Source organism: Rhinopithecus roxellana, unplaced genomic scaffold (assembly GCF_007565055.1).
Source record: "Rhinopithecus roxellana isolate Shanxi Qingling unplaced genomic scaffold, ASM756505v1 contig2858, whole genome shotgun sequence".
NCBI lineage: Eukaryota > Metazoa > Chordata > Mammalia > Primates > Cercopithecidae > Rhinopithecus > Rhinopithecus roxellana.
Genome location: NW_022142251.1, coordinates 24,017 through 44,693, shown reverse-complemented (window position 1 = coordinate 44,693; position 20,677 = coordinate 24,017). Strand labels below are relative to the sequence as shown.

General features: G+C 43.5%; 1 protein-coding gene across 1 annotated transcript; it reads right to left on the bottom strand.

Annotated features, from left to right (window-relative positions):
- Positions 1 to 3,355: 3,355 nt before the first annotated feature.
- LOC104659093 (sperm protein associated with the nucleus on the X chromosome N2-like) lies at positions 3,356 to 12,261 on the bottom strand. The gene is made up of 3 exons (XM_030926410.1): positions 12,187 to 12,261; positions 3,436 to 3,859; positions 3,356 to 3,396 (listed from the first exon to the last, which is right to left on the bottom strand). The coding sequence occupies exons 1-3, from the start codon at positions 12,259 to 12,261 to the stop codon at positions 3,356 to 3,358; spliced, it is 540 nt and encodes a 179-aa protein (XP_030782270.1).
- Between the last annotated feature and the right edge of the window lie 8,416 nt (positions 12,262 to 20,677).

Below are 20,677 nucleotides of genomic sequence, written 5' to 3'. Positions count from 1 at the left end.
GTGAGGTTATGTTTTCCTAGATGTTGTTGATGGCAGTAGATATTCTTCAGTGTCTGGTCATTGAAGAGTTAGGTATTTATTGTAGTCTTCACTGTCTGCGCTTGTTTGTAACCGTCCTTTTTGAGAATATTTTCCAGCTATTTGCAAATACTTGGGGTTTTGTTTTAAACTGTATCTGCTTTAGGGGTCCCCCCATGCCTAGTAATGCTGCAGTTCATGCATACTTCTGGAGGTACCACCTTGATGGTTTCAGAAAAGATCCAGGAGAAATCTCTGGGTTATCAGGCAGAGACTCTTGTTCTCTTCCCTTACTTTCTCCCACACAAACTGTGTGTCTCTCTCTCCATGTTCCGAGCCACCTAAAGCTGGGGCTGGAGTGATACAGGCACTCTTGTATCCACCAACACTATGACTGTGCTGGGTCAGACCTGAAGCTAGCACAGAGCTGCGTCTTGCCAAAATCCTGCTATAACCACTCCCTGGCTACTGCCTATATTTTCTCAAAGCCCTGAGGCTCTATATTCAGCAGGTGGCAAAGCTAGCCATGCCTGTGTCCTTCCTTTCAGGGCAGTGAGTTCCCTCAGGGGGGTTCAGAGGTGTCATCCAGGAGTCAGGGATTAGAGTTAAAGACCTGGTGTACTATTGTATTGCAGCTGAGCTGACACTCAAACCACAAGAAGCAGTTCTTCCCACACTTTCCCCTCTTTTCCAAAGGCAGGGCAGCCTCACCCTGTAGCCACCCCCACTACAGGCCATGGAGAGTACGGCAACACTACCACTGATGCTCCCGTAAGTCCCCAGGGTTCTTAAGTCAGCTCATGGTGAATGCTGCCAGGCCTGGGACTCACCCTTCAGGGCAGTGGGCACCTGCTTGGTCACGGGCAGGTCCAGAATTGCTGTCAAACGGTCAAGTCCTGGAACTCGGGACCCCAGTAGCCCACTTTTTACTCTACTGCCTTCTTACCATGCTGGTACCTGAAACCAGTATGTCTCAGAGGTTCACCCAAGGTCCTCGATGTAGTACCTGGGTATCGCTACTGTTTATTCAGGAACCAAGGGCTATTCAGTTAGCTGGTGATGAATGCTCCCAGGGCTTGGTCATTTCTTTCAAGGCAGCGAGTTTCTTTCTGGCCCAGGGTGTGTCTAGAAATGTTGTTTAGGAGCCAGTGCCTGGAGCAGGGGCTTTACAATCCTGACCAGTGAGTGCCCTGTGCTGCTGTGGTTGAGCTGGTATTCAGGATGCAAGAAAAAAAAAAAGATCCTTACTATTCCATCTCCTATCCTCAAGCGGAAGGAAGGACTCTTTCATGGAGCTGCTAGCTGTGCGGTCTGGGGCTGGAGTGGGGCGATGCCAGCACTCCCTTGGCTGCCCCAGCTGGTATCTCGGTAGATCATGTGCACCCCTCCACAGCCCCGCTGATTACTGGGATGGGAAATTTCCCTCTGGCTAGAGGTGGTTTAAATGCTCCCTTCTCAGGTGGGAGTCAGCTAAGTTTGGACTGGTTTTGCTTTCTCCTGTAAGAGACAGCGCTGAGTTCTGTGTCTCACAACTGCTGTGCTCTTGCCCTTCCAGCTTCCAGAGATGCTCTTTACAGCACACTGCCACTGCCTAGGGTAGGGAAGGGGTGGGCTCAGCGATTTCAGACTGTTTTTTCTGACTCTTCAGCGCCTCTTTCAGTGATACAACCAGGTACTATGACAGTTCCCCTGATTTGGGTTCGTATGGAGGTGTTTCGTTCTGTGTGGATAGTTGTTAAATTTGTGTCCTTGCGAGGGGGCTGATCTGTGCGGCCTTCTATTCTGCTTTTCTTGCTCCACCTCTCTCACCTTATCTTTTTTTTTTCCCCTGAAATGCCTAGGGCCAAAGAGTGTTATCCTTTCTTACCATCCTAATATGAAAAATTATTTAATGTCTCGTGCTGGATGGAAATATTAGTTTTCAATGAGAAATACTTTAAATTGTACATATCAAAGAGTAAGAAAAAAAGCATTTGGATTTTTTTGTTTTTACCTCGTGGTCCAACGACTTCAAAGAATATTCTTTTATTCCAAAGATGGTATTTGGGGTATTTTTTTCTGGAAATCAGTGCTAGGTATTTAGGGATTTGGTTGGAGAAAAGAAAACTGGTTTTTGTCTATTGATATTTAGTATGTTTTCCTTTTTCATGTTATCAATGACAATGTTATGACTTAGTAAACAACAATTACAAATAACTAAAATTGTAATTGCTCCTGCATTTTTATTTATCTCCCTCATGTATCCTGAGAAGACCTTCTTTTTTCACCTAATTATCTCTCCAACATCCCCTGAACTCTCAACAGGTAGGCAGTATATGAAGGTCAATTCAAAGACAGAAACTAAAACCCCTTCGACAGGTGACTCCATGCTGAATGCCTGTGGTCTCTTTTCCTGCTAACCGATGTGTATCCACCAAGCAGTTTTCTTTTTCACTATAAATATTATACTGTTTGACATTTTAAAAAGCATTGTAATCAAAATCTATAGTCTTAATTAAATGATGAATTTCAGGAAATTATAATGCAAAATGGAAGTGTTATAAAGCTGATAATAGACACATTCTCCTAAAAATGATCTCACTACATCACACCTAACCCTTCCCACCACCTTGCAGTTCTCATTCCGTGGAAAAAAGCTCCTTATACTTAGAGTGTCTTACTTTCCTTTTCCCAAGTGATGGCCATTTTGAATATTCACACTTTGCAGATATCAACACATTTCTAAGGCATACTTATCTTGATTAAAGACTGTTGAGGTCATTAAAACAGTAACATAGATATTTCAGATGCATTGAACATTTTGTTTTAGAATGGGCTTTTCAATCACTTCATTATAAGCAATGCTTTCCTGCTGTTTATTACTCCTACATCTACTGTCTTCTTTTGTATTGTGCTTTGTATTTCACAGAACATTTACTCTTTATAAAGCATATATTTCTAACCTTGGAAAATATAAAATGGAAAGGGGATGGGAATACCGTTGATATGTACATTCAGCAGAACAATGTGCTGCCGGGCACAGTTGCATGAACATATACACATCTCCACTTTCTGTTAGATAAAATTTTAAGCAGAAAATTTTCTTTAGGAATCAGTTATCCCCCAGGACTTATGTACAATGTCTGGCTAACTGTCAACCTGTGGGTCTGTCCACCAACCCTACAGGACCTCATATCCCTCCCTTCTCAAATGCCTACTTCTTCCCTTCCCTTCCTCCCTCCCCACCATCAGAAAACAGGCAGAGATATACACAGCCATCAACTTCTCAAACTTGGTTTTATTGTAATCATTGCCATTGTTGGTGAGGATTTGTTCAATTTGGTTTCTCCATGTTTGACTAGTCCTCCTCACCCTCCTGTGACGATCCTTCATGTAAGTCTGGGTCTTCATCCTCCTGTGAATATCCTTCATATAAGCCTAGGTCTTCATACTCTTGTGAAAATCCTTCAGGTAAGTCTAGGTCTTCATCCTCCTCTGACGATCCTTCAGCTGAGTCTAGGTCTTCATCCTCATCGGAAGATCTTTCAGATAAGTCTAGGTCTTCGTCCTCTTGTTCAGATCCTTCAGATAAACCTAGGTCTTCATCCTCCTCTGAAGATCCTTCAGATGAGTCTAGGTCTTCATCCTCCTCTGAAGATCCTTCAGATGAGTCTAGGCCTTCGTCCTCCTCCTCTTGGACTGGATTGATGGAGTTCTCTCGGGACTGATCATTCTCCAGTTGATTTGAATTTATTTTCGTAAACTTCCTGTAGGAAAACACTAATACTGTTGAATATTCTGATGTTTTCATCTTTTTCAAACTCGGTTCAGGGGCTAAGTCCCTGTTTGGTGTCTCCTGTATCTGTTAAGAAAACAGGGAGAGGCCAGAAAGACATTATTTTGGGTGAATAGGATAGAGACTGGATAGCAAGGGGGGCTTTATGAGAAGGAATGCAGGTTGAGGAAGGGGTTTGTGCCAGAGAAGAACAAGATGGAATCATAGGGTAGGGATCTATGGGGAAGAAGAAAAGGAGCATGGGTAGGGTCACCTGTTAGTCCAAACTGTACCATTTTGTAAGCTCCCTGCTATTTTGCAGACCTTGGTCAAAGTGAAACATTCCATGGGGGTTCAGGCCGGGAGAAACATCCTGCTTAACCACCTGACCACAAGGAGGACAAAGGCTCAGCTAAAGAAACATCCCTATCATATCTTGCTTGGCAAAGTTCTAAGGAACACCACAATGATATTCCACCAGAAAAAGGGCCAAACCACCTGATCATAAGAACATCTTATCAATATCCTGCCAGGCAGCAAGCCGTACTGCCCAGATCCCTCCCACTCATACCTGTAAGGACCTCAGGCTGTAAGCAGCGGTGGGATCTGGCATGAAGCTGGTCCCCCGTTTCCACAGGTGTCTGCAATATTCCTGTGCTGTTGTTTGAGCTGCCCCCTCTCCATGTGCCTCTCTGTGTGTCTTTCTTTCATCTCCACCTTCTCTTCAAAACCTAACATTTTGGTGTCAAAACCTGGAATGGTGATTGGGTTCTAATGGGTAAGTTTTCTTTTGCAACTGGGAAAGCAGCAAGCAGCACAAACCAGACTGGGGCCTGCTTCCAGATCATGAGTGATCTCCCTGTTCCTAGTCCGGTTCCCCTTATTCTCTAGTCTTCTCCAGACCTGGGATAACCTCCAGATATTGATCAAACGCTCCACCTTTTTTTCCCCCTTCCTTCCCCTTTCTGGGCAGCTGCAGCAAGGATCACCCCCATTGCTGGACATCACATCCAACACTGGGCTTCAGTTTGTGGGTGAGTCTCCCGCTTCCTCTTTCTGGATTCCTCTCTATTTCTGCCGGTCCTTCAAAAAAAAATCAAGTGCTGGGTGAGAGGTCTCCCTAGTCACCAGGTGACCACAGCCTCCCTTCTCAGGGGACAGCCTCAGAATGCTTGCCACTCTGGCCCCTCTGGCCTCTGGGGAGCATAAATAGTACGGGGCTGCCCCGACTCTCCAGGTCCCTTCTTCCAGGTGGAATCAAGTACTTACTTTCCTCTGGGGTATTCACTTCTCCCTGGAGTACTTGCTCCCCGCTGGGGTATTCACTGCCTTCCAGGTTACTCACTTTCCTCAGGGGTTTTCACTCCCATCCAGAGTATACACTCCCCTCTTCCATAAAACAGAACATTCAACTTCCAAATTCAACATAATCTAAAAAACTTTCTCCAACACAATGGTAAATAATCTGAAGTGCTTTGCTTATCTCTCTTCACAGCTCACTCTCCCTCTCTGCCAATCTTGTTCACCTTTTCAAATCTTCCTCCTCAAGGAGAAACCCCCCAAAATGCCTCCTCCTCCGGACAAGTCTTCCTCCTCTAATTTTCAACTTGGCCAACACACCCTTTCCTCTGCCTCCTGCCCACTATCATTTCCTCCACCTTCTCCTTGGATCCAGCTCCTCTACCCCCCTTACTGTAGCCCTCCATCCCCCTTCCTTCTCCACCTCAAACCAGGTCTCACGCCCAACCCTCTTTTGCCGAAAACCAGGCACATGTCCAAAGGTCTTCCAACGTCCTTCCCTTGCAGGAGGTCACGAGAGCTGAAGGCATAATCTGAATTCAAGTTCCCTTCTCTCTAGCTGACTTTTCCCATAGTGAAAAGAGACTTGGCTCCTTTTCAATGGATCCTACCTCCTTCCACAAGGAATTTCTGTACTTCTCTAAGTCTTAGGCCTTACCTGCCATGACATATATGTCATCTTCTCTTCTACCCTCACCTTGGAGGACAGGGAACACATCTTTATTGGCACCCAGGCCCATGAGAACACCCTCCACCAACAAGATGCTTCTCGTAACCCAATAGGAACCCTAGCTGTCCCCAGAACTGACCCCAGTTGGAATTTTCAGGCAATTTCCATAGACAGACAGAAACCAGGCCATATGATATCATGCCTTCTAGCTGGCATAAATAAAGTCACCCCTGCTCTTTTCCTCTCCCACCTTTCAAAGGTCACAACTAAATATACCACCTTAAGCCCTAATAACAATAAGGGCAAAATCGACCTCCATTTACAATTTATCTCCCAGTCAGCCCCAGACATTTGAAAAAAACTTTAAAAACTGGGGGATGGCCCTCAAACCTCCCAAAGAGACTCAAAGTGTCCTTTAAGGTCTTTAAGAATAGAGAGGAGGAACTAAAAACCCCAAACCTAAAAAAGGACCAGGCTAAATACCACATGCTGATAGCTGCCACTCAACAGGGTTCCCAAGGCATACAGAATTCCTCAACTTGGCAACGGTCAACTCCAGGAGCCTGTTGTAAGTGCATCCAACATGGACACTGGGAAAAAGCCTGGCCTAATCCCAGGACACGCTGGAAACCTTGACCCATCTGTGGTATCAAGTAACACTGGAAGTCAGCCTGTGCTCAGTGAAACTCTTCATCCTGCTTCACCACCTGTACCTGAAGACTGATGGGGCCTGGAGTCCACCGCCCCCACTGCCATCACCACCACAGAACCCAGGGTAATGCTATCAGTCTCTGGTAAACCCATATCTTTCCTATTGGATACTCAATAGGACAACTAGTTACTCAGTTTTACCAGAATATTCTGGACCCTTTTTCAGTTCTTCCATCTCTATTGTGAGAATCAATAGAATTGCCTCTAGGCACAAACAGACTGGTCCTTTAATTAATTAATTAATTAATATTGAGACAGAGTTTCACTCTGTCGCCCAGGCTGGAGTGCAGTGGTGCGATCTCCGCTCACTGCTAACTCTGCCTCCCAGGTTCACGCCATTCTCCTGCCTCAGCCTCCCAAGTAGCTGGGACTGCAGGCACCCGCCACCATGCCTGGCTAATTTTTTTTTTTTTTTTTTTTGTATTTTTAGTAGAGATGGGGGTTTCACCGTGTTAGCCAGAATGGTCTCGATCTCCTGACGTCATGATCTGCCCACCTTGGCCTCCCAAAGTGCTGGGATTACAGGTGTGAGCCACCACGCCCAGCCCCCAGACTGGTCCTTTATTATACAACCTATTCAACAACCCCCTTCACCCACTGTTTCCTGGTTATCCCTCAGTCCCCTACACGTATCTGGGGGTGGGACGTATTAAGTCAATCCCAGGTCTCCATGCAATGTGGCTCCTACAATTCTACCCCTTTTATTTTACTCTGACACCCAAATGCTTCCCTCTTCCCCTACTCATCTTCATTATCTACCCTGTTACCTTCTGTTAATTCTGAAGTTTGGAATGTTTCTAAACCCACCAATAGCCACACATCACATCCCAGTCAAAATAACTCTTCCAAACCCCTCCATTTTCCTTCATCAGTCTTAACATATCCTTAATCCAGCCTTGCTCAGGGGCCTAAAACCTATTATCTGTAAATTTTACAAGCTCAAATTCTCAAGCCTGTCAACTCTCACCACAACACCCCTTTTCTGGCTTTCCAAAAGACAGACAAGACTTACTCCTTTGTCCAGGATCTCCAAGTTGTTAACCAGGCAGTGGTACCAATCCATCTGGTGGTCTGCAACCCATATACTCTACTCTCCCATATTCCTACATCTACCACACGCTCCTCTGTGTTGGAGCTAAAAGATGCCTATTTCACTATTCCCTTAAACCCAGCTTACCCAAGTCTCTTTGTTTTAACTTAGTCAAATCCTAGTACTCACATGTCCACCCAACTAACATGGATTATACTCCCACAGGGGTTCCAGGATAGCCCCCACCTATTCAGACAGGCCCTCATCAAGGACCTAGCTGAACTTCCTCTTTTTCCTAGTGCCCCCCCTCCGATACCTCCTTCTCTGTAGCCCCTTCCTTAACCTGTCCATTCAACACACCACTCAGGTTTTAAACTTCCTCCATAATTGAGGATATTGGGCCTAACCCACAAAATCTCAGGTAGCACAAACATGGATTTGTCCTAACCCCTAATTCTGGAACCATCCCAACCCAATGAAAGGAGCTAATTTGGGACATGCCCCTTCCCCACACAAAAAAAGGACCTCCCCTCCTTCTTGGGCCTTGTGGGATACTTCTGGCTGTGAATTCCCAACATTGACTTGCTGGCCAAGGCGCTCTACATAGCCTCTCATGGGCTCATCCTAAAACCCCCAAACCCAACTTACCCCATCAATTCCCACAAAAACAAAACAAAACTGAACTACACTAAAAAATGCCCTTTTAATTGTCCTGGCACTGGGACTGCCCAATCCCAAGCCCTGTACTTTGTATATATATTCCGACCAAGGCCTTGCTCTTGGACTACTCTGCCAAACATATGGCGATGTCACGCAAGCCATTGCACATCTCTCAAAACAACTGAACTCTGTCATCCAAGGCTGGTCACTCTGACTAAAAGTCTCGGGTGTGACCACATCGCTGGCCTGAGAGGCACGGAAACTCCCTCTCTACCAACACATTACTATTCCATCTTCCCATTACCTACAGGACCCCACAAACCATCAATTTCTTCTATCCCTCCCACCATCCCGCTTTCAGCAGGTACACGCCTTATTCATAGGTAACCATCTAATCACCTTCCAGAGATATAAAACTCTCAACTCGGCCACCCTCCTTCCTGTAAACACTTCCGACTCTAAGCTCTCTCTCTCCTGTCTGGACCTCTTAGACTCCCTCTCCTCCCCCTTCCAGCACATTTCAGCTGCCCATTTGCAGGGAACACACACACGGTTAATTAATGGAAGCTCTTTTAGGCAGCCATGTCCAGCAGCTGGCTATGTCATCATTGCTGAAAATAAACTCCTAGAATCCAATGCTCTCCCACCCCATGCTACCTCTCAACAGGCAAAGCTAGTTGCCCTAACCAGGGCCCTCACCCTAGCGAAGGCAAAGAGGGTCAACATTTACACCAATTCCAAATACACTCTCATGCCTTAATCTGGCAGGAACAGGGTTTCCTAACTACAAAAGGAACCCCCATAAGAAATGGCAAACTTACACATAAGCTGCTGGATGGATAAACTACCTCTGATGGCCACCATTATCCATTGCAAGGGGCGCTGAAAGTCTAAAGATGCCGTACTCAAGAAAAACCTTTCAACAAATTCTGCAGCCTGGCAGGCAGCCTTTAAAACCCCATCGTTATTGCTCATTTTCCCCAGCATACACCCTGTATATACCCAGGAGGATCAAACCCCACTTGCCCCAGCTGGTGTCATTCAGGAAAAAATGGTTCGATCTCAATGATAAAAGTGTCTTGCCCAAGTTGAAAAAACCTTCTGTACTTTTATATGTGCACAACCATTTCCATGCTGGTTACTGCCCCTACTCCAGCTTTTAAAAACGTTATATATATTCTTCCACCATAGCTGCCCATCTCAAAAATATTACTAAGGCATGTTCCCTTTGCACTCGAACTTCCCCTCAGGAAGCTATCAAACCACCTCCATCCAACACGCAAGGCCTGAGGACACTTACCAGGGCAAGACTAGCAAGTCAACATCACTCACATGCCCCCCATAAAATGATTCCTATACCTTCTGACAATAGGCGATACATTCTCTGGATGGATAAAAGTTTTTCCTACCACCACCAAAAGGCACACACCATCGCTTCTATTCTCTCCACCCATATTATCCACCAGTTTAAACTCCCCTCTTGCATCCAGTCAGACAGTGGGCCAATTTGTTTCACAGTTTAACCAACAGCTGATAAAGGCTCTAAACATTAAATGGGCTTTGCATATTCCTTACCACCCGGAATCTTCAGGAAAAATTTTATTAAAACAACAACTAACCAAACTCTCCCTAAAGGTTAAAATGGCCTGGACTTCACTTCTCCCACTGTTCCTCATGCGTTTATGAGTCATTTCCCAAAGGCCCCTCAGCTTAAGCCCATTTAAACTCATGTACAAATGCCCCTTTATCCTCCAGAATCTCCCTGTATTTTCTCCCCCTTCTATATGGAATACTTGGCCGGCGTTACACCTCACCCAACATCTAATAAGACAGTATGCAAATGCTTACTGACCCAGCCTAAACGTCCATCCTGAAAACACTCCTCCCTGTCCCTATAACCAGGGGACTGGGTCTGAATCACAGATTCCTCCTCCTCCCCTCTCCAACCTAAGTGGATGAGTCCTCACCAGGTTATCCTAACTACTCTGACTGGGGCAAAGCTAACATCTTTTCCACACAGAATGCACCATTGCAAACTAAAAAGAGCACCAGATCCACATGTAGAAATTTGTTCCCCCCCAAATTATTCTCCTTCCCTCACAGGACCAACCTCACTGTACTTAACAAGAATTCCAGAAGTTGCCAATACAATATGCCCTAGTCCATAACACTCTCCGTTGCCAGTTTCCAATATTTTACCTCCTACTTTATTTCAGATCTTTCCTGGTTTCCCTTCCCCATGTCCCTGAATAGTCGTGCCAATTTCTCACACTAATGCAGGAGGTATGACTGCAGGGCACCTTCCAAGCTGTCAACTCCTACTCAAATCTCCTCTTTCTCCTTTGTCCTCTTTGTCTGTGGGATATTCTAAGTGCCCACCCTGAATGTCTAACAATTGAGCCCCCTTCATCAGCCTCACACATTGCCCGTTAAATCACTCACACTTCCCTTTCACTTCCAACTGTTAAACTTGTTTGTCCACACAAATCCAGTAGTTCACAGCCCTTCCTGTCAACCTGGCCACATAAAGCTGGTCCCAAATAAACCTGCATCTCACCCAATTGACCAATTCATTCCCCAAACCTGTTTATAATCTTGCTCGGCTAAACACCTTTCCCCCCAATCCATCAAATCCACCCACACAGTCACACACAGGGCTGTCACCCTCCTACGCCTCATAGCCTCTTAACTAAACATGATACAAGTCGGATTCCATAAAACACCTCTTACTAACCCCTCCCACACCTCTTTCCAACCCCTCCCCTCTACCCCGGAGCCACTCTTCGTGTATCCAACCCAAGGGCACTCCCTGGAAAACATGCACAAACAATTCCCTCAACTGCAACCTGAATCCTTCTGCCCTGTCGGGACCACAGTGGCTATTAGTTACAAAAACCCATTTCCCCCTCTCTCTCCAAAACCAAACAGCCTTCACCTCCTCCACCAGCACCATTTCCTATCAGGCCCTCAGAGGGGCTACCCTTGCTGGCAGCTATTCAACTTGGATAAATATAAAAGTTAAAACAAAGGGTTTGTGCAGAATTCAACCCCCACCTTCTCATGGCTTGCCACCATAACCTACAACTTTTGTTAAACCGCCATAACCTACAAATTTTTTGCTAATCTAAACATTAACATTTTGCCTAACAAGCAGACCATCCAGGTTCTTTTAGTAGCTTCTGTCTCATCTTCCTCCACACACAATAAGCAGGCTCTACATCTCATTCTAGTGTTAGCAGAACTAAACATCTCTGCTGCACTCAACACTGAGATAGCAGGTGGCCCCTTTCCTAGGGCCGTTAATCTTTCTCCTCCTGATACTACAATTGGCCCATGTATACTCACCTCCATGTCCCGCTTTATCTCCCGAAGGATAAACTCCCTTGTCCAGGCAGCCACCCAGCAACACATTGATACCATCCTTCTCCTCTGCCAAGTCCAGTACCAGTGCCTCCAGGAAAACAACTCTGAAGTCCAACACCCACTGCTTCAAAACCCAAACCCTGATTACAGCTCCCCCATTCAGCGGGAAGCAGCCAGATACTCAACAACGCCCCTCTTCCTTTTATACTAAAGTAGAAGGCAAGAATGCGAGTCCAAACCACCATTTAGTAAGCCCCCTGCTATTTTGCAGACCTTGGTCAAAGTGAAACATTCCATGGGGGTTCGGGCCGGGAAAAAAATCTTGCCTACTCATTGTAACACAAGGTGGACAAAGGCCCAACTAAAGAAACTTTCCTATCGTATCTTGCTGGGCAAAGTTCCAAGAAACACCACAATGACATCCCACTGGAAAAAGGGCCAAACAGCCTGATCATAAAACCATCTTATCAATATCCTGCCAGGCAGGAAGCCATACTGCCCAGGCCCCTCCCACCCATACCTACAAGCACCCCAGCCGGTAAGCAGCGGTGGGCTCTGGCATTAAGCGGGCCCCCCGCTGCCACAGGTGTCTGCCATATTCCTGTGTTGCTGTTCGAGCCACCCCCTCTCAGTGTATCTTTCTTTCACCCTCTCCTTCCCTTCAAAACCTAACAGTCTTACCTCATCATTTTTTTTGTTGGATTCACAGGAGCGCTTTCTCTTCTCCCCGTTGGTGCTTGAAGTTGACTGTCCCATGATTGGGGTTGGTTGTAGAATGTCTTTAGTAGGCTCTTGTAGAGTCCAGACTTCCACAGCTATATTGAAGCTTCCCAGGAGGATGTCCCAGAGCTCTTGCCCTCCCTATATATACCCTCCTGGTGACAAGGCAAAGCCACGCCCTTGAGCTTTGTTTGATCATACAGGCAGCGTCCCAGCCAATGGCAGTCCTAGGGTGGCTTTGACATCACAACGCACCACTGCAGCCCACTCCCTGGGCTTGCGGGGGGGGGGGGAAGGGGTATAGAGGAAATCAAATGTTGTTGTTTTTTCAGCATCCCCTGAAGATGATGCATCCCAAATGGATCTGCTGCCCCTCCTCATTTCTCCATGTTTAATATTCATGGCTCACATGGAAGCGAGAGGATGGTTCCTTCAAGCCCTTCCCCACAGCCATTCCTATTAAGTGATTCATTCTTTTGTCTTCCAGCCCTCACCATGCCCTAGTATTTTAGATGTCTCACCGCAAATCCCTCCAAGCTAGTGTGGCTACATTTAGTTGTTAGTTATTAATTGCTAGTTACATTTAATTATTAATTAATAATGATAATTAATTATCCCATTTCCCTCCTATAGTTCCTTCATATGCACCTTGAAGACCATTTACTTTTAGGCTATTGCCGGGCAAATTTCAACCCATGTTCTTTTGCGCAATGTCCATATACAATCTGAAATAATGGCCTTCAGTCTGTCAGAACTTTAGTGAATAAACATTCTTTCCCGTGTATCCTAGTCTTGTTTCAAATGAGGGGTGTATGTTCATAGTAAATGTAGTCTCCCAACATGAATTCTGCCAGTATGTGGGTGGGGGAAGGAGTAGATATTCAAGTGCTGGAAGTTGTTCTTAGTATTTACATGCAGGATACTACAATCTGAGACCAACATGTGCACCAGTGTGGGCATAGTTAAGCCTTGTATGGGCGATTGTGTCCAGTGCCAAAAAAAAAAAAAAAAAAAAAATGCATTCAGATTGGAAGGGAGAAGTAAAAGTGTCTTTGTCAAAGACTACCTGAGAGTATATGTAGAAGAGTCAATCTAAAAAAATGCTTCTACAATAATTCAGGTTAGCAACATTGCAGAGTGAGAGATCAACATGTAAATCAATTGTATGTTTATATATTAGACGTTATATATTAGAAATTTATATATTAGAAGAGACAGTGTTTCAGCCAATGGTAGTCCTAGGGCGGACTGGAAGTTAATTTCAACAACTGAAAGTTGAAACTAAGAACAATTGCAATTTAAAATATTACTAAAAATAGTGAGGCTCAGAGACAAATCTGAACAAAGATGTAAGTGACTTGTACACTGAAAACTACAAAAAAATTGCAAAGATAAATTAATGACATAGAAAAATTAAAATGTATTCTTTGATTTTTGGTTAGATGATTAATATTGTAAGATGGCAGTTATTTCCAAATTCATCTATAGTTTCAACTTAATTCTAACCAAAATTCTAAAATAGCTTTTTAATAGAAATTGAGAAGATAATTACAACATTCATATGGAAATGTAATGTGCCTAGAATACCCAAAAGACAAGTGTTGAATCTTAAAAAGCTCTGGATTGTATCAATGTCAGTGTTCTAGTTTTGATAGTGTAGTGTGGTAGTGTACTGAAGAGTGTACTATTGGGAGAGACTGGTTGAAAGGTACATAAGGACTCCATGTACATATCCTTGAAACTTCTTATGAACTTATAATTGTTTAAAAATAAAAAGCTAAAGATGTTTTAAAAGACAATCAGAGAGAGGGCCAAATATACAGAAGGCATGGCCCTAGCTTCCTCCCACAGGTTGACACTTGTCTCATCCTGTATAGGAAATACCAAAACTTGATAATGGAAAATAAATTTAAAAAACCAAACACAAGAGAAACAGACCCTGGAATTTTGTTTCAGTGTTCATCAAGGTCACATATCTTTACTTCATACACCATAAAATCAAGAGAGGCCTAGCAAAATACCCTGCTGACCTCCAGACACAACCAATTTATTGCATTTCCATGACGGTCATCTAAACACAAACGAACCAAAAGAAGATTGGTATTAACGTACATAATTTTTTTAGTGAACCTCAGATGTTTTCTAGAGTTCAACTGTTCCATGTATTAAATGCTCACAAGCTAACTTCTAACAATTTTTTGTACTCTTGTCTGCAATTAACAGTGAGAATAACACCCTGTCATGTCATGTTATAGAAAAAACAAAATAAAGCAAAACACCAAAAGGCCACATCAAACAGAGTAGGTCAGAAACTGATTATAATTGCTGAAAATAACAGCTTTCAATTACCTTATTACCTTTTAAAATTGTTTTCTGAATTTGTTTACCAAAAAATGTTTTGATGAGTATATCACTATCCAAGGAAAATTAATCCAAATGTTAGGAAAACATTTAGTGCATATTTCTTTTGGCAGATTACAACTGACTTTGTAAAATAATTCCTATTTATCCTATTGAAAACCTTAGTGATTATGTTTTCAACCAAAATGAATAACAAAAAAGTAAAAGTCATCAGTGTACAATGAGTTCATTGTATTGAACTTTTTATTTCTGATGTGTTCAGTTTTCAAGAGTATTCTTCTTTATCATATCAGGTTGTGGAACATACTCGAAGTGACTCTCCCATGTCACACTGTAAATCAGAGATGCAACCAGGAGAAGAAGCAGGGGAGTCCTGGGCACCCTTTTACTTCTTGTTTTTGGGCCTTTGTACAAGTGATATTATAAACTGACACTACTTTAGTTATAATAATAACCCTCAGCTACATTTTTGTAAATTTTTTCACACTTTTTAGCTGTCTAAGGCAGGTTTAAACACCACATAAAGTACCAGATATAGGATAGGATCTGCTTGGGATTTGCCCCAATCTGTGGCCACAAAGAGCAAGCAATTAGAGGCCAACCATATATTTTCCTCTGGAGCACAGATGGGTGAGGAGCAATCAACAAGAAAGAGCTGAGTATGGAAGAGGGATACAACTTGCTACTGGCTTTGCATGTGACTGAATGAGTGGCTTTGAAAAATAGCAGCACCATTACCTCCACTGCAACTACTACTACCTCTACACTACTACTATTACTACAAGCAACAGATTCCATACACCAAGAACCTACTATATGCCAGGCTCTGTTCTAAGCATATGGTTTCAAAGTCAAATAGGAGACAGATGGTGCATCCAAAATGGAGTAATTTGACAAATATTTATCTACAAAGGAACCATTTACAAACAGGTGGATGCAGGTAGACCATCAGAGATAGTGCTTGTTGCAGCTGCCATCACTACAGACCCAGAGGAATGACAGCAGGGAGGAAGTGGTTACTAGAACCAGAAATGATCAGTAGTCATGAGGAAATAGCTATCTTGAGAAGAACAGTGACCTCTAACGAGATTTATCCAGCCTGAGGTGAGTCACAGGGATAGAGCCAGGAGAATAAGTCCACAGCCCTCACTCTCCTTCCTTCCTTCCACCTCTGACTCTCCTTCCCCAGTGGACATCAGAGTCCAGGAGCCCATTGAGAGAATCCTTTCTAAATAGCCTATCTAAATAGGCTATTTATATAATCTATAATTATATAAATAATTTTATAAATAGCTATAAATATCTATTGATATTTAGTATATTTTATTTTTTCATATTATCAATGACAATGTTAAGACTTAGGAAACAACAGTTATGAATAACTAAAATTGTAATTGCGCCTGTATTTTTATTTAACTCCCTCATGTATACTGAGAAGATCTTGCTGTTTTACCTAATTATCTCTCCAACATCCTCTGAACTCTCAACAGATAGGCACTATCTGAAAGTCATCTCAAAGACAGAAACTAAAACCCCATCCACAGGTGACTCCATGCTGAATCCCTAAAGTGCCTCGTCCCGCAAACCAATGTGTATCCACCAAGCAGTTTTCTTTTTCACTATAAACATTATGCTGTTTGACCTTTAAAAAAAATGCTGTCATCAAAGTCTATAGCCTTATTTAAATGATGAATTTCAGGAAATTATAATGCCCAACGGGAGTGTTATAAAGCTGATAATAGACACCTGGTCTAAAAATGATCTCACCACATCACACCTAACCCTTCTCACCACCTTGCAGTTCACATTCCATGAAAAAAGCTCCTTATACTTAGCATGTTTTACTTTCCTTTTCTCAACTCATGACAATTTTGTGTATTCACACTTTGCAGATACCAACATATTTCTAAAGCATACTTACCTTGATTAAAGACTGTTGAGGTGATTATTACCACAGTAGCATAAATATTTAGGATCCATTGACAATTTTGTTTTAGAATGGGCTTTTCAATCATTTCATTATAAGCAACACTTTCTTGCTGTTTATTTAATTCTGTATCTGCTGTCTTCTTTTGTATTGTGCTTTGTATTTTACAGAACATTTACCCTTTAAAAAGCATGTATTTCTAACCTGGGAAAATATAGGATGGAAAGGGGATGGAAATACCTTTGACATGTACATTCACCAGAACAATGTGCTGCTGGGTACAGTTGCATGAACGTATACACATCTCCACTTCCAACAGCCATTCTGTTTCTACCATGGAGGACACAATCCATCTCTCACCTGTGAGTCATCACATTGCCTCCGAAGCCCTTTCTGTTCAATGGGAACCAAAAGCTAATATCTGCAAAAGCTTGAAGGATGCCTTAGAGGTGACTTTGGTTACCACATTCTCTGCTGGGGGGACTCTAGGTGGAGGAGAAAAATAGAGGCAGAGAGGTTTCTAAGTTTCCAAAAAATGGCCTAGAATTAGCAAAGTTTCCACCTTGCTAAACTTGGCAATGGAAATGAAACTTAGCCACTGGCAATAATAGAGTAAAATATGATTTTCACTAATAATGTTTTGTTTCAGCAAGTGTTTGCAGTTAAATTTATTTTATCATTACATAAGAAGATGCTTACATTTGCCTAGATGAATCTTATCAGTATGAAAAAATGTGGGTGCTTTTCTAAATAACTAGGATTAGAAACAGCAATACCATCCCATGTGGTCACCAATTAGAGTCATGAATACACCTGTATCATATTAATGGACATTCAGCTGCACTTTTAAGCAGAATGCATTCTTCCAGGCCCTGCATTTAATTTCCATACCAGAGGAAGCATTTGGGAAAGGCAGAATTATTTGAGTGCATTCCCAGTTGAAACCTGTAAACATCTACTGAACTTCTTTCTGTGCCAGCCACTGAACTGTGAGGAACGCTGAGATGAGTCAGACGTGGATTCCCTGTGGAAAATAAGATGAGATATGGCATGACCAAGGGACTGCATTTTAAGGAAGGTATAGTATGTCTTTGAGGCTCAAAGAAGGACAGATCTCAGAAGACAGATTGGGTCTATGGAGGAAGTTGTATCTGGAAGGGCTTTTATGGATGGAGAGCTCTTCTTTAGTGGTGTAGAAGGAAGCTGTTCAAGAAGCAACAGCACGGGGGAAGGGGGTGTGGGGCAGGTTGACTCCTCTCTGCACCATCATAGCTCTGCCCATGTCACACGTACATCACTCCTCCACCCTCATGTGCTCACTGCTCAGTCTCTGTCTCAGCACTGTGACCTCCATGTGAGTAGAATCCACCATGTTCTCATCTCCTTAGCCCCATTTCTAACATAAAATAACATGTGGCAATTTGACAATCAAGAGAGTCATCAATATTTGTTCAACTGATGGATGTATAGGTGAAAGTGAGTGGCCCCAGGCCAGGCACACTTAGGAAGTGGAAGAGCTGGAAACCAGACCAAAGTATGACTAACTCCAAATCCTGGGATTTAAAACACTATGTGGTGAGAGCCCCTGAGAAGCAGAGCAAATACTAGAAGAGAGAAGTTATGAAGCATCACCTCTTCCCACCACGTGGAATAGAAATCATGAACATCGCACCTGATCATCACTCACTGTTTGCTTTATTATGGATTGGAGAAAGGTGCTGTCTTAATTATGGGGGAAGCAGAAGGCATCCTGAGACAGCCAAGTGTTCACATCCCCCCCATATCTGTGCTGTACGGTTCAAATGGAGCAATTGCCTGGGTTAAGACGCATAATACTTGTAACAAAGGGAAAGTCAGGATGATGCATTGACGTCCACAGAACTAGGCTCGAGTCCCAGCAGGGCCACTTGCTACCTATGTAACTCGAGGCATATTCACTAACTCTCAGCCTGTTTCCTCAGGAAATAATGCCAGCAGTGTGCTGTGAAGAGTCACCGTGGTGAATAACAAGAGCCAGTGAAGAAGTGCCTGTGACCTACACATGCTGTCCATGTCAGGTCCAGTTACTCAAACAGATGTGTACGTCCTTTCCCAACCAAACTCAAGGCAGAGGAGTGCAAGGGAGCTCCTCAGGCAGGAGTTGCAATGGGGAGTGTGCACTCGCCAATAGCTTGGTGTCTGTTATGACTTAACACGGTGTGAGGTCTGTATATTGATTCAATCAAGGTTAGCGTGTACCTGAATGTGCCACTGGGAAAGTGAGGACTTGGTCATGAGATTGGATTTTGCACGTGAATGTTGTAGGTGAGGTAGAGTGTGAGTTCTCTGCAGTACACATTTTTCCGATCTGTCAGGGTCCATGCCATTGCAGGTGTTCAATATTTTTGCAGTCCCCCTAGCTTATAGGACGTGCATCTGCACTCAGACAAGCATGGGACTGAGTTCGGGAGCACCACACACTGAGTTTCCAAAGAACCCTCTTGATTCACGAACTAGGGGATGGCTTAAGGGAGATGACTATAAGCACCAAGACCACAGAGCCCTCCAGAAGGACCAGGGCCAGACTCTCTGCTCCACACCGCAGCCCCTTCCTCCCAAGCTGTCCCAAGAGTGCTGTGACACTGCACAAACTGAGTTCTTCCTAGTCATCATGATAGCAAATTGGGCTGACTTATGGAGGCTCCCTTTGTGCCAGGAGCTTTAAAGGCATGAATCTCCTTGAAATTCCCAATAGCTCCACGAAGTGAAGGAAGCACTGTGATCATCCCCATTTCACAGATGATAAAAGAGACTCACAAGGTAAAGAGATCAAAGTTTTTGAGTCCTTCCCACAGATCCTCCTGGGAGTACCCATCATTCAGAGGGGTACCTGCTAGGGGTACCCAACTACCACTGGGCAAATAGCCCCACCCTCCTACACATCCACAAAGAAAAGAGGCATAACTGGCTTACAGTTCCACAGGCTGTACAGGCAGCATGGCTGGGGTGGTGGTGGTGGGGGGGGGGGGTGTCAGTAAACTTTCAATCATGGCATAAGGCAAAGGGGAAGCAGGCACATCTTACATGGCCAGAGCAGCAGGAAGTGAGAGGGTGCAAGTGCTACAAACTTTGAAACAACAAGATCTCATGGCAACTCACTCACTGTCACAAGAACTGCACCTAATTGGAAGTCCACCAGCATGATCCGTTCACCTCCCTCCAGGTCCCAACTCCATCGATGGGGATAAAAATTTGACATGAGATTTGGTCAGGGACACAGACCCAAACCAAATCACTAATCAGCAGGGAAATGCAAAGTAAAACCACAGTGAGATACCACCTTACTCCTCTAAGAACAGACATTATTTAAAAGTCAAAAAGCAATAGATGATGTGGATATGAAGTATAGGAAACACACGCTGCTGGTGGGAATGTACATTTGTTCAACCTCTATGGAATCCAGTATGGAGATTTCCTTAAAAACTAAAATAAATCTATTGTTCAATACAGCAGTCCCACTACTGGATATCTACCCAAAGGAAAAGAAGTCATTATATAAAAAAGACACTTGCATATGTGTGTTTATAGCACCCCAATTCTCAATTGCAAAGGTGTGGAATCAACCTAATTACCCATTGACTAATGTGTGCATAAAGAAAATGTGGTACATGTACACCATGGAATACTACTCAGTTATAAAAAGAAATAAAATAATATCTATTGTAGAAACTTGGATATAGCTGTAGGCTATTATTCTAGGTGAAGTAACTCAGGAGTGGAAAACCAAGAACTGTATATTCTCACTTATAAATGAGAGCTAAGCTATGACTATGCAAAGACATACAGATTGATATAATGGACTTTAGAGACTTAGAAGCAGGAAGCTCAGGAGGGCTAGGGATTAAGAAAAAAAAAACTACATAATAAATACAATGTACACTACTTGGGTGATAGGTGCACTAAAATCTCAGAATTCACCACTATATAATTCATCCACGTGATGAGAAACATTTGTACCCCCAAAGCTATTGAAAAATGTATTTATTTAAAATAAGGCTGAGGGTCAAAACACACTAGCTAAAGACAGCAGAAAATCAGAGTCCTGGGACAAGGATGCTAAAGAATCAGGAAATCAGGACACCGTGTCACACAGGGTTGGTGAAAGTTATGACCCTTGTCTTTTGC